Raw genomic sequence first — 13,997 nt, forward strand, 5'->3', positions numbered from 1 at the left:
ATTCAATAAACTATGAATTCGGTTTTTTGTTCTTATCTTTGACAAAAAAAAATATTTTTTTTCGTAATTTGGTGAATACTTGCCTTTTAATGTACCAAACACTGTAATGTTTTGGAATTGATAAATATTTTTTTACCAGATATTGATTAACAACGAAAAATTTGCCTACTTTTTAATCGAAAATTCACGCGTCAAAATATCAGATTTTTTAAAAAATACTGTGAGCTTTTTGTTCGTCATGTTTTCTTCCATTTTTAGCATATTCTCTTCCATTTCCAATAGATTTCATTCTACTATATTTTTTTCTTACTTTTTACCTTTATTAGAGGTATCTGCACTGGTCTATGATAATTATCGACGTGTAAATTTTCGGATAACATCAGCAGAGGGTGGTACCTATTTTACCTTTATTTTTTTTCTGACTATCTAGAAGGGGGCCAGTTTCTCTATCATTTTCTTTTTAAACCCTTTATCCTAATCCGTTACTATCTTGCTATGCATGCTTTTTTTATTTATTTTTAAGGGGGAAAAGTACGGATGCGTAAGGCGCGTCGCATTTCACAAGCGCCTTAAAGAACCATCATACCACCACAGATAGGGCCCAGTAGGGCTGATGCCTGATCCAGGGCTGCGAACTATCTAGTAGGTTTACCGGGGCTCCGGCGCGAAAAGAAGGATTAGGAACAGGGTGGGTTTTGTCCGTAAGAATCTGACACTTCCACTCGCGTTATCCATGGTCATGGATATTCCACGCAGCAATGCTTAGATCCATCATGGCGCTATTTTTATGATATGTTTAGTCATTAGGGCCAGTAGAGACCCTATTTATAGAAATAGTAAGTCCATCTTTTCGGCAAGGCTCGGAATCGGTTTAAAAAATACCGGTTAATACCGGTTTATATCGGTTTTCCTCCGAAGTTTTCTTCAGAACGTGAACATTTAAAGAACTTTATTTTAACCTAAATTAACCGGTTTATTCGACGAGGGGCATGTCGGTACACGCGTTGAAATATTATTATTGAATATAATCTGAACAGCGCGCGGCGTTTCTTTGATGTGTATCCGTATTAACCGGTTTTTATTGTACAGTAGTATATTGTCTTATTTTAATGGTTGGTATTTAGATTAGGCTTGTTAGACTAGCAGTGACTTTAGCCACATTTAGACAATTCGTATGAATTTTTAGTCCGGATCATATCTACAGGATTGCCTCTTACGTTTATGGTTACGAGCGGTAAGTGCTCTTTGCCAGGGTGGAGGGACGCCGTTTCCTCCTTCTGCGAAACAGTCATGCTAGCTGAAGAGGAGGCGGGGCGCGTGAAGGAACGAACCTCCTCATGCCCCAGGCTCCGCAGGAGCGGGTGTCGGTCGAGTAGAAGTAAATGGATGATTTTCTCTCGTTGATTGTCGATTTTTCACCGGGTGGACCAAACCTATTGCAGCCGGGGCTTAATGAAAGATTTGAAAATAAGAAATATAATAATCACTACCAAACCCAACGAACTCCGTTTCGTCACCAGATGGCTTCGCTTAATTTTGTATCAGAGATGGCGCTGTACGTGAAAAATTATGATTTGTTAATATTGATTTTTTCTGAAATTTCTTTGCTATAAACCTCACGGAGTCAGAGACCTTCCCAACGAATGCAAAACCGTGGCAGTCGGTTCGTATGTTCTGGAGTTATAGCGTCACAGATCATATTCCTGAATATTCGAATCCAAATTCAGCCTGTTACGTAGATGCATAGGTATGTATCAAGTTGTCTATCTATATCTGTTGGTCAGCTTTTAGATTAATCAATACAGCGCCATTCCGCTCCCCTTTCCTTGCCGATCAATCCGAGAATGCAACGGCAATACCAACATATCTCCGTACGTTGCACTCTTATAACGAGTGTACCATACATATAACAACCTCCATAATTATAGCATTTAATTGTTCTCCAAAGTCTACCATTTTCGTACAATTCAGCAGCACTGCACTTTTCACCTTAACAACCCCATGACCTTCCTTCCATTCCTTAATTATCATATTATACTCTATAAGTTATTATACTCTCCATAGTATAGCTGTATAAATAGTTACCTATTGATATTATATTAATAAATGGTACATATCAAATAATATAGGTATTTTTTCATTTTATTAGACAGCATACAGCAATTCCTTATTATTTTTATCTTTTGATCAAATCGCATCTAGGTTCCAACTGTTATATTGTTATGTTGTAAGGACGGTAAAGGCTGAAATACCTAGAACAGAATATATCTAAGTCTCGACGTTCGATAAATGCACGTCAGTAAGTAGGCCAATCAATATTAGATGAATATTTAATTCGATTGAAAACGTACAGTTTTCAGACAATATTTTCTCTATTCTGCTGTTGTTTGTACTTGTGCAGAGCAGTTTTGATAGAAAGTTTAGAAACCCTTACTTGACTAAGAACAAGGATGTAGTAAGTATTTTAATTAAGACACACGTATAAAACATGAAACTGGTTAGCAGATGTCATGCCTTTGTCCATATGCAATTTTGTAAGGGCTGTTACTGTTGCTATTCGCGTATTGCTTTCGGATCAAACCCCTCATTATGGACGGATCATGAATCGCGAGATCGCCAGCTGTCACGTCCAAACGTGTAGCTATGTAGGTATATTAACTGTTCTTATACACACATATTTAATTGAATGAATATATCAGTGGACATCTGCCGCCTGGTGCAGAAAAAGCAAGCAGAACGCGTGCTTAAGAAAAATAATAAGTAGGTACTAACATCTCACTACCTACTATCTCGAATCTTTTCTAGAAAAGGTAGGCTGTAGTCTATTTTGACCTTAATAAAGTTAAACGTTTGTCACGTAATCAATCGATAAAGTCGTCTGGTTCTTCTATAATCAAAGACTCGACAGCAGACATTAGGTACCTACACAATTTCGTACTTACACTGTTTAGTCTTGAACTGTTTCTAAAATGTAAAACTCAGTCACTCAAAAATAATATTTATGAATGCTGAATACTATAGTATTTTCGCAAAGTATTTCGCGGTATTTTGTTGCGTATTCGACCTAGTAGGACAGGTTTAGGCACGAACGTCTCTCCCGCTTTTATGAAATCAGACATGTCCAATTATCCATTCGAATTGACCAGTAGAGAATAATACATTCAGAATACGGGTGCGAATCTCGTGTATATGTCACCGGAAAATAACAAGATCCGTAAGTTTATCAATTTACTAGGAAGTTTATAAACTTTTGTAGGATTCTAAACGGGAGATAAATTGTAATATTTTACGTCCACATTTTCGTAAATTTATCAATTCACGACCCTTCTGATTACTTTATAGACGTTACAAGACAACTGTAATATTTTAAATTTTCTAAATCATACTACGACTATTCCCGTGTCTTTTCATTGATAAAAGAGCAGAGTAGGCTCTGCTCTGCTCCTTCTGATTGTAGCGTGATGTTTGACATGTCTATACCCTTCCTCGATAAACATGCTTATGGGCAGACGTGCTCCATCGTAGGCCGCATCATCACTTACTATCAGGCGAGATAGCGGCCACTACGTATTTTAACTGCCTAACTATGTGCGACGGCACTGTTAGCAACTTTTGTATTCTTTCAACAACGCGCGGGTACGCGCGTACACTACAGATGACACGCTTTTGTAAGGCACGGCAAAGCCTGTGTTTTTAATCAAACCCAAACACTTAGTTAACTGACTTCAATAATCACTATAAGCACATTAAGCACTCAAAATTAAAAAAGAAATAAGCGATGGATATTGTTATTTTTTATTTTATATCTTCTTGTACCGTTGGTGCGTTTACAAGCATACAATTTCACATAACTACACAACTCACGTAGACCCGGAACCACAATTTGTGGTTCACACAAAGAGTTGATTCGTGTAAGAATCAAACCCACCACGTGTCGCGCGGCAGCCAGTTGCACAACCACCACGCAAACGGGCAGTCATTTTGTTCCAATAACAAGACTAATCTCTAACGTATTCCCCATCTATAAGAGCCCGACCTGCGAATCACATTACCTTATAAATTATAAAGCGGGAAAACAATTTGAAAACGTAATTCTTTGCAATGTATCCTTTAGCGTCAACCACGAATAGCGCAGTGAAATTAATTTACCTAGCAAGGTTGGTTCTCCATCTTGATTGCTTTTGATCCTTTGAAAATATAATTTTATTCTTGGACGTGAAAATCATCGGAAGCGGAGTAATATGACATAACACTGCATTATGAGTGCATCTAGTAAACTCACTATTCTCTAGTGTAGGTATAACCTAAGTATTGAAAGACAATAAAAGAGAGAATAACAAAACCTACTATGAGTAGTCGCAGCGGCTTGTACTCAATAAACGAACGGATATGGTCAATTTATAGTTAGCGAGCAACGTCCAAAGCAGCGAGTAAATAAGTTCATGTACATTTCTATGTACAATACATCTGAATTACATGCAAGGGTAGATAGAGGTGAGAGATGCAGACAAAGATTAATAAATAAAAGTAAAGTCTCTAGACGCAACTACATAATATAATATAATATCTCAGTCCTACACAAGCATTGCATTTGCAAGGTGCCCGCTTCTCAGGCATTAAGGCTCGAAACTTAGGAAGTACCTACTAATGTAACGTTTGCTATTTGCGGGCCCAGTCGCCGGATTCCTCGTTATATGTACCTACTTTTTAAATTTATTTGATGAAAATGTATTTGACTAATGCTCGATACCAATAAGACTTCTCGACAGTTAATAGTTACCTACCCATCAATTCGTCAGACGTTATACAATATTCCCGGCAGGTCGGCCATATTTATTTTTGTTACACTCAGTAATCGACAGTACAGGGAGAACGACATTGTGAAAGGAGAAAATCATCGAATGATTTCTCCCGCCTAGGGTGAGGCGAAAGGGAGTATCAGACTCTTACTGACTAAAAACTTCTGGTTCGGTTACGCTAAATTTCACACATAACACAGTTTAAGTTATACATAAGACAAATAGCCTGCAGTAGTTTCTGTTGCATTTATTGTTCACCTTTGAAAGTCCTATGTTGCTTGTTAAACTCATTGTATTCTCATTTAGTGGGCACGTTACTGTACTAACTGGCACACACATTATACTCAATACTCAATTCTTTATATTTTGCACTCCATTTACTATACAGGTGGTAGTGGTAATATAAATATAAACCCTACTGGGCCTGATGGCCTTACGATTACGGGAACGCGACGCGCCGTACGCTAGGCAACCCTTGATCGCCGTCCACCGATCCGCACGGTGGTCGGAGATCGTCATGCGAATCTTAATTTTTAGTAATTTTTAAAAATGTTATATGTATTAATCAAATCAAGATTTTTATGTATAGGACATGCAACTAATAATAACAATTTTAATTAGTGAAACTTGATAGCACTATGTATAAATGTACATCTCCCCAGCTTTTAGAGGGAGAAGGGCGCAACCATATTTGTATTAGTGTGTGTACCTATGTGTAGTGGGTACCTATTGTCCCGTGAATCGATTAATTTGTACACGCGCAAAAAACGTCTTCGTAAAAATATCTTATCGTCAAGATAACATATTTTGTTCTCTTTTTTGCCAAGAAACATAATAACTTGAGCGACAATGTAGGTGACAATTTCGTATGTTTTTCCAAAAATAACAAGGTCATAACATCATAAATATTTGTTTATAGATATACATAAGAAAGCACGCTGTGTATGTTAATATAAAGACAAATTATTTTGTCTAAACTCTAAAATAAGGTGTAAAAATTGTTTGAAATCCTGGAAAGGAATGGTAAGGAAGTATCCAAGAATTCCTTTATTAAATTCTTAACTGAGGGATTAAAACCGTAAGATATCTAAGGATACTTAATTTTAATTAAGTCTTTGACTGCCAATATAGAAAACTGTTGAAGGCAAATCCTCCGCTAACGTCGTTCACCGGTGACCACCACGGCGTTCAATGTGTAAATTATGTCCACTTACTATAAATATAAGTTATTTAGATTGACGCCTTTGTTCCGCAGTAGACGTTTTCCGATTGATGACCAAATTGATGAAAGTGTAGCAGATGGCATGAAGATTTCCGAAAGACCAGAGAGGAAAATATTTACATGAAGAAGTCAATCTACGCAGACATAGTCGCTAGCAAAAGCTAGTAGGGTAACTTATCAAAGTGACACCAGGTACCTTTTTATAACTTGTTTTGTAATTGGTAGACCCGTCTAAAAATAACATTAAATTTCTCCGTAAGAAACGGGCTTTGGTAAACAAAGGTCTCGGTTTTCCTATTGGATTTTTTACAAAAAAAAGATATATTTTTATGCTTTTGTTCTATAAATAGTAAGTAGGAAAAATTACTTCTGTTCTTTTGGGTAACTGATTACCACACTTTTGTTAGCTAATCGCGTCTGCGAACTTGTGGCTTTTACAAAAGTAAAGTTTATTATAAAAATCCCGTACATAGCTAAAATAGGTTGTTTATAGGTTTTAAGGTAGATAATTGGTATATACCTCATATTTTATAAAGCAAAGAGTCTCAAGGAAGTAAAATATTACCTCTTCGACTTTTATAAAACCAATATACAGTATGAAGTTCACTCTTATGATTTAAATGAATCTAGAAGTAGTCCACAGAAGCATAATAAAAATAAATATTTCAATGAAAACAGAAAATTAAATAAATTTCAAATAAAATTAATAATTAAAAAAAACATCTATTAAAAGCTGTGTGAACAGCTCCATGTTCCTTGACCACGGAAGAGCTGTAATGTTGTAGGTTGTCTAGGAATAATACGCACACGCGGCGCTGCTGTTATAATGCCGTATTTGTAAAGAATGTTCAAATTAGCTCATAGAGAATAATGCATTGGACCTAAATTTCGTATATCGTCAGCCAAGACGTAACAAATATGTGGTTTAAATAAAGTCATAAGAGGTCTCGCCATACGGTATCTATACATATAATAAAATCTTAGAAAAGTGCTGTCTGTACATTGAAAATAAAAATAAAAAAAATAGCAGGGGTTATTGTTATGTCGATGTCGAACCCAAAAATGTAATTAACTTTTTTTATACGGCTGATCCGAGTTGGATGCGGTTTTCACGAATATATTGTGGGATGCTTAAATTTACATTTAGTGTTTGTTTCATGTCAATCGGTTCATAAATAAAAAAGTTATGTCAAATTAAAGAATCACGTCGAACATTCTATGCTTATACCATTAATCTCCGCAACTATTTGACGGATTTGGTTGAAATTTGGTACAGATATAGTTTAGAACCTTAGAAAGGACATAGATATATTTTTATTTCAAAAATCAAAAAATAAAAATAAGAAATAAATTATTTATAAATAATTCTATGTCGATCGTTACACGACTTCGGTTCATGTTATTGTTTTAATTCATCGAAAAAAAGTAAATAAATAGTAAAAAGGTAGGTTCTCTAGGAATATTACGCACACGCGGAGCTGCTGTTTATAATGCCGTATTTGTAAAGAATGTTCAAATTAGCTCATAGAGAATAATGCACTTTTTGGTTTTTCTACTGGACCTATTTCGCTCATATTTCGTATATCGTCAGCCAAGACGTAACAAATATGTGGTTTAAATAAAGTCATAAGAGTTCCCTGGTCATTTTTGAAGAGATCCCGCGAGTTCGGGAACTATGTGGTTAAAACCAAAAATTTGCCGGAAGTCACTATTAGTCGCGGGGCTAGTGTATTTATAAATGAATAGATCTTTTGACTAAATAATGTTCAATCATATTGAGATTATTCTTCTCGGTATGTACCATCTACTAATAAGGTCACGTTGATACCAAGTGGTCTCAGACGGGCTGACGCTCTTCCTCCCTTACGTTTATAAAATTATAATTCAATTGATGATTGAACGACATATGAATTGATTTGATATGAGACGACTTCAAAGCGTGTATCAATGTATGAACGCTGAAGAATTTTACGAATTTTTACTAGTAAAGTAAAATGAAGCATACAACAATGACCACTATTAAACTTCCTCGAACGAGTAGGAATCAATTTATTTTTATTATAATCTATTTTAGTATGCCAATTATAAAGCTGTTTTCTGAAACAAATGTTTATTTTTCTTCACTTCAATGCACAGTATATATTATCCTCAAAGAAACTACATTAGTACATTTTTGGTCTGTCAATCTACATTTTTATACATGATATTATTATGTTGATGAAGATTCAAACGTCGACCCATTAAATGTAAAAAAAAAATTCGAATATCATGCATATTTTGCATATTTTGTAAAAAATCCGGTTCATTTGAAACGACGTCATGTAAGTTGTATACAAGATACTACCTAAATTTTAGATCAACTCTCTACGAGAGTCTATTGTGATTATTATTTCACAGATTTTGGAATGGATGAAAAAAATTACAAAATCTCCCGATATCATAATAACTGTTCATATTTATACTCGGAATTAAAAGGTAGGAGTCTACTGCGCATGTCACTGTATCTATCGACAATAGGCCCGGACAAAGCCGTGCGCTAACAACGTATCGACATCAAAAAGAACATCTTTCTACAGAAGTAAGAAATTAAAATGTGTCCAATGTACCAAAATCCATCAATTGTTCATTCAACGTTAGAAAATGTTTTACTACCGTTTTACTTGCTCATAGCTTATCAATTTTTAATAAGAAGCAATATTCATCAAAGTTTCATGAATAGTAAAAGACCCAAGTGCGTTTATGTACCTACTAAAAGAAGAACTAAAGTTAATTTTACCAAATTATTTTAAAATGATAAATAGAGACGTGCAGAAGTCATCTGCAATAACTCTATCTTGGAAAACAAAAATATTATTACGTCTGTAAGTCTCAATAAAAAAATAAAGGAATTATATTTTAGTTGTCGATAGTTTTTCTCACTGTCCTACGCGTTCACTGTCCCTATTTTCGCGGCGAACTCTCTACGTTGCTGGATAAAATCGTCAGACGGGTTTCATCCCGCGCTCGGAGCGGTAGCGCGAGATGAAATCTGTCGGTACAAACTACTCTATCTGAAATATTAATGCAAAGGGGGCCTTTTAAAAATTTTATTTAATTTTATTTTTGTTATCAATTCTTTGTCTAAAACGTTACGTAAAAGAGTTGCGAAAAAAATGTGAAAATTAATAAAAATAAAATATTATTTAGATTTTGAAAAACGCAAAAACTACTGTACCGATATGGATGAAAATTAGTAAGTATATAATATATTTAAGGTTGTATAACCGACCTGGGGTCACTTTGATAAAGAAAATATTTGATGTCGAATTACAGGATGCTATTGGCGTGTTTTGCAAGCTTTCAAAAGCGTTTTATTGTGTTGACCATGACACACTTTGTTCAAATTAGAACTCCGTCTATTGAAATCCCATTTAAGAAGAAAGGCAGCTAAAATTAATGTTAGCGGTATACTAGGCTCTGAAATGAAAATGAGCATTCCTCAGGGTTCAATATTAGGACCCCTTCTCTTTTTAGTCTATATCAATGATTTGCCATTTATATTTAAAAGTGAACCAAAAATTTGCTTTTTACAGCTGATACATCGTTAATTTTATAAATAGGTCGACATTAATATTCACAATAATAATAAATTTAACAATAAATCATCGAAGATCCTAAAAATGAATCCTTTAGCCTTTGTCTTTAAAATGGTTTGTTCAGATGGCCACAGTAATGTGTAGACGTAGCTGTTAATGTTTACAAATACTTACATAATTTTATAAAGGTTTCCTTTTGTATTAACTTTGCCATTTTCAAATGTTAAAAGCGTAAATTCTTTAAAAGCGAAGAAAGTTAATAACTAAGCTGATTACATCGTATCGGGAAGTGCGTTATAACATAATGATCACCGTTGTCCATTCTCACGACCTACTTGAGCATGCGCATGCTTTATATGGCTATGATCTAGGCTGAGTCTTACTTACGAACGACATTTGTTCAACAGTATCTGTTTATTGGGCCAACTGGACTCATGTAATGCGAAGCACCCAAGATATATTGTAAACTGTTGTACACCGCGAATGTATTTTTTTCATTGAACTATAGGTACACATAGGTACATTTGATTTTATATGCTACCTCTAATGGACTGCACTAGTTTATTTGTCTCTACTTGCCGCTGTTTCTACTACCTACTTAGTTTAGTTGCTTCAGTAGAAATACTTCAAAAACATTTAAGTCATTCTATATTCAGTAGATTAATTGTCCTTTGCCATAAAGCTACATTTTTAAGAATCTAATAACCTATCCGTATCTCCTATTCGCGTCTACGCGTACCTTGGAACTGCCCTATGGTTCTATATTACCGTCGTTAGTCATTACACAGTGAAGATGTATCTCAGTAGCGAAATCTGATTAGGACTAAAAATTAAGATTTCAACTTTGTTTGCTAGATTCAACTCTGTTTCCGTTCCTATCGGAGTAAATCCAATGTTGTTATTAGTATTTTTTGTTTATAATTTATATCTCCTTACAGGAGACAAATGGATGGTGTCCTGCCTCGGCGTCCTGTACCTCACAAAAGGTCTTTTCTACAGAGTTGTACCAGCTGACCAGAGAGTTGACGAAGCCTACGCTGGTGTATTCAGGTTGGTGACATTCATTTTAAAGAAAATCATTAATTCTAAAACAATAGTTTTACATTTTTATTTGTAAGTATAATTTTGTCAATAATATTTGCGAAGACTAATACAAGAATATTATTTACAGGTTTCGACTGTGGTGGTGTGGACAATGGCTTGAGGTGCTTGTGGACGATCGCTTGCCAACAGTTAATGGAAATTTGGCATTCCTCCAAAGCAACCACACTGAGCAGATGTGGCCGGCACTATTGGAAAAGGCTTATGCCAAGTAAGTTTAGTTTTCAAACATCAATCTCACAAAATTGGTTTATCATTAAGATAATTATAGAAATGGACTTAATAATCTTATTTTCAAGTAAGTTCTTACTTAACAATACAATGTAAAGTTAGGGCGAACATATTAACATGCAGCTTCTCTTGTTATATAGAATAGACGGATCACCTGATGATAAGGAATCGCCGCCGCTTATGGGCATTTGAAACACCTGAGGCGTTAAAAGTGCGTTGCCGGCCTTTTGAGGGTTAGGTTTTTAAGGGTTGTTGGGGAATCGGGGATTGGGAAGATTGGGAAACGGTAATTGGGCCTCCGGTAACCTCACTCATACAACGAAACACAATGCCAGCGTTGTTTCACGTCGGTTTTCTGTGAGGTCGTGGTATCCGGTCAATTCGTACCGGAGCATAGCTCTCCCACACTTAAATTTGCTAGTTATAATCGTCAAAGTGAAAAACATAAACTCAAAATCAAAAATTATAATCTCTCAAAATGACATTGAGCTGTTGAAAATGAAGACAAAGAAAATATTAAAGTAATCTTTCTTATTTCCAGATTGCATGGATCCTACGAGGCTTTAAAATACGGGAGCTTGCTGGACGGGCTAGCAGACCTTACAGGGGGCATTACCGAGTCACTGCAGATGACCGAATTGGCTGATGCTGAGACCCTGAAGAACTTGCTAAAGAACACGAGTCTAGTTACCGCACACCATGTGGCCGCTGTAAGTGTTTCTACCAAAGAAGTTAGTTGACGAAGTTAGTCCATCCAACAATCAATCACGTCCAATGTAACCACGACAAAGGTAATCAAACACTTCAATAGCGGGCGTATTGTGCAAATGCGAATGACATTGCAAAAGAACTTATTCGTGCACATATGGATGTGAAATATGTCCCTAATGTTCCTCGCACAAAAATTGTTTATACACAAGACAAGAAATTACATAAAAAATGTTTAAATGGACTTTATTCATCTACTCAAGTTTATCAAGCAATTAACTTATAGTGTTCCTAAAACTTCTTTCAGGCACCCGAAGACAAAATTCCCGAGCTTCAAACAGAAATGAATTATGTGGTGTTGAACGTGGAACAGGTAAATGTTTACTGAATTTATATTTACAGTCTTTTAGACTTTAGACTTTTTGAAGGAAGGTAAGGAAGGTTTCCAATTACACTTTCTTACGAATATTTTATTAACTTTACAGGTGGAAAGCACTAAAGGGCCTGTACATGTCGTACGAGTGCGTCGACCACTCAGTATTGGAGTCGTACCTGTACCTTACATAGTACTTAATCCAGAATCGTAAGTTCTTTAATACTCGTACTTCTTATTATTTTTAAATTATAGGTATACGTGTGTGAAAAGTAATCATATGCTACAAAACTTTCACTATATAAAAACAATAATCTCTAATGGACAGAGATAAGATGACAAATAATGGGAATCCTTCATTTTAAAATGACGCTTGGTGTCATCATGGCCTAGCTAAGCTACGTACATTTTTCGATTTAGACCATGATCTCCGGCACAACATTATGGCATTTATCGTAGGCCTCCTTCAATAACTTCCAGATTGGTCGGTTAAAAGCGACTATTAAAAAACTTACCTTTAATTTTTCAACAGGTGGCACACAATACCGCAACAAGAACGGGACCGATTCATATCAACACCCAAAGGAATTTGGATGCTCTTCTCCGATTTCCAACGCGTGTTCACTCGCGTCGAAATCGTTCATTTAGACTCGGAAACCTGTAGAGCAGAACCGTTTTTAGCTGATAAACTCAAATGGCAAATGAAGATGCACCAATCTGGATGGAAGAGAGGCGTCTCGGCTGGAGGATGTCGTAATTACGTGCGTGAGTAGTATTTCTTAAACTTTTCAATACTTTGAGATGTATACATATTATATGAGTGATCTCATTATAACCATGTTTTTTTACTTACAGATTTTTTCCACACGAATCCTCAAATACAAATAGTCTTAACTGAACCGGACACTGTCATTATATCTCTGAACCAGCACTGCATTATGGAACCTAAAGTCATTGGATTTAGTATTTACAAAATTCCTGCGCCCCTAAACGAGACTGCGAAAGCCCTGTTCTTTAGGAAAGTAAAAAGTACTATCAATTCACAATATACAAATAGTCGGCAAGTTACACACAGGTTAGTTACATCACATTTGTAATAAGGTTTCTTACCATAATTATTATTATACCGGGTGGCGTAAGTCGACGTCCAAATGGCACCAGATGATGGGCAAGGTTTGAACTGTTATCAGAAAAATATAAAAAAAATCTAAGTTATTTGTTATCCACTAAATAGTGTGCCCTGTGCCAGTCTTTTCTTATTGCTATAAATCTTATATTTTTTCTGTATATTTGCTTACGTAATCCTGAATAGTGCTTCAATAATATGGAATGATATATTCCGAGCCAACTGCTTTAGTTTGGAAAATGATGTCATTTTTAGACGAACCAAGTACTCTCGATAAAATTTTACATGTAGCTTTAAGTGACTGTATTGAAAAAAAAAATGTATTGCGCGAGTAGTAGCAAATTTCACCAAAGTCAGCGCATTTAATAAGGATTCTAAAATGGTATACTACTTTGAAATGTATGTCTTAAATTCGGCGCGAAAAAAATAATTTCAACGAAACTTAGATTCTATCAGTTTATTTGGATTTACTAAAATATCTTCTAGTATAGTCAAAGCATACCTTATAACCTCGTATGCACTAGACAACACCATGCACGCGATATGTCATCATCATGTTGAAAATTACCGAGGATCTCTTGTTAAACAACATTATCTGTCTACTTATGATTTCGCGCACAGCATTCGTCGGCTATAACATCGCTAGACGAACATGTTGTACATCTCGTCACACCAAAGAAAATTGTATGCTCAAATACCATGTTGCATGTAAACAGGTAACGCATTGCATCACGATAACGTATCCTGATCGGTGGATTCCAACTGTAGAACCCAACTCCTGGTCATTTAAAAACTGTAGGACTTAGATTTTTTATATTTTTTGATAACAGTTAGAACCTTGCCAATCATCTGGTGCCATTTA

The 13,997-nt window shown here is 35.6% G+C and overlaps 1 protein-coding gene across 3 annotated transcripts in view; it reads left to right on the plus strand.

Annotated features, from left to right (window-relative positions):
* LOC118282405 (calpain-C) overlaps positions 1-13,997 on the plus strand; it is a 60,640-nt gene that overhangs the window by 42,961 nt on the left and 3,682 nt on the right. For all 3 annotated transcript variants that reach the window (XM_050704283.1, XM_035603474.2, XM_035603483.2), the window contains exons 4-10: positions 10,535-10,646; positions 10,768-10,908; positions 11,470-11,638; positions 11,944-12,009; positions 12,122-12,219; positions 12,542-12,774; positions 12,865-13,084. In XM_050704283.1, coding sequence (XP_050560240.1) covers positions 10,535-10,646; positions 10,768-10,908; positions 11,470-11,638; positions 11,944-12,009; positions 12,122-12,219; positions 12,542-12,774; positions 12,865-13,084 — 1,039 coding nt within the window. The remainder of the gene's footprint in view (positions 1-10,534; positions 10,647-10,767; positions 10,909-11,469; positions 11,639-11,943; positions 12,010-12,121; positions 12,220-12,541; positions 12,775-12,864; positions 13,085-13,997) is intronic.

This window comes from Spodoptera frugiperda, chromosome 25, assembly GCF_023101765.2.
Source record: "Spodoptera frugiperda isolate SF20-4 chromosome 25, AGI-APGP_CSIRO_Sfru_2.0, whole genome shotgun sequence".
NCBI lineage: Eukaryota > Metazoa > Arthropoda > Insecta > Lepidoptera > Noctuidae > Spodoptera > Spodoptera frugiperda.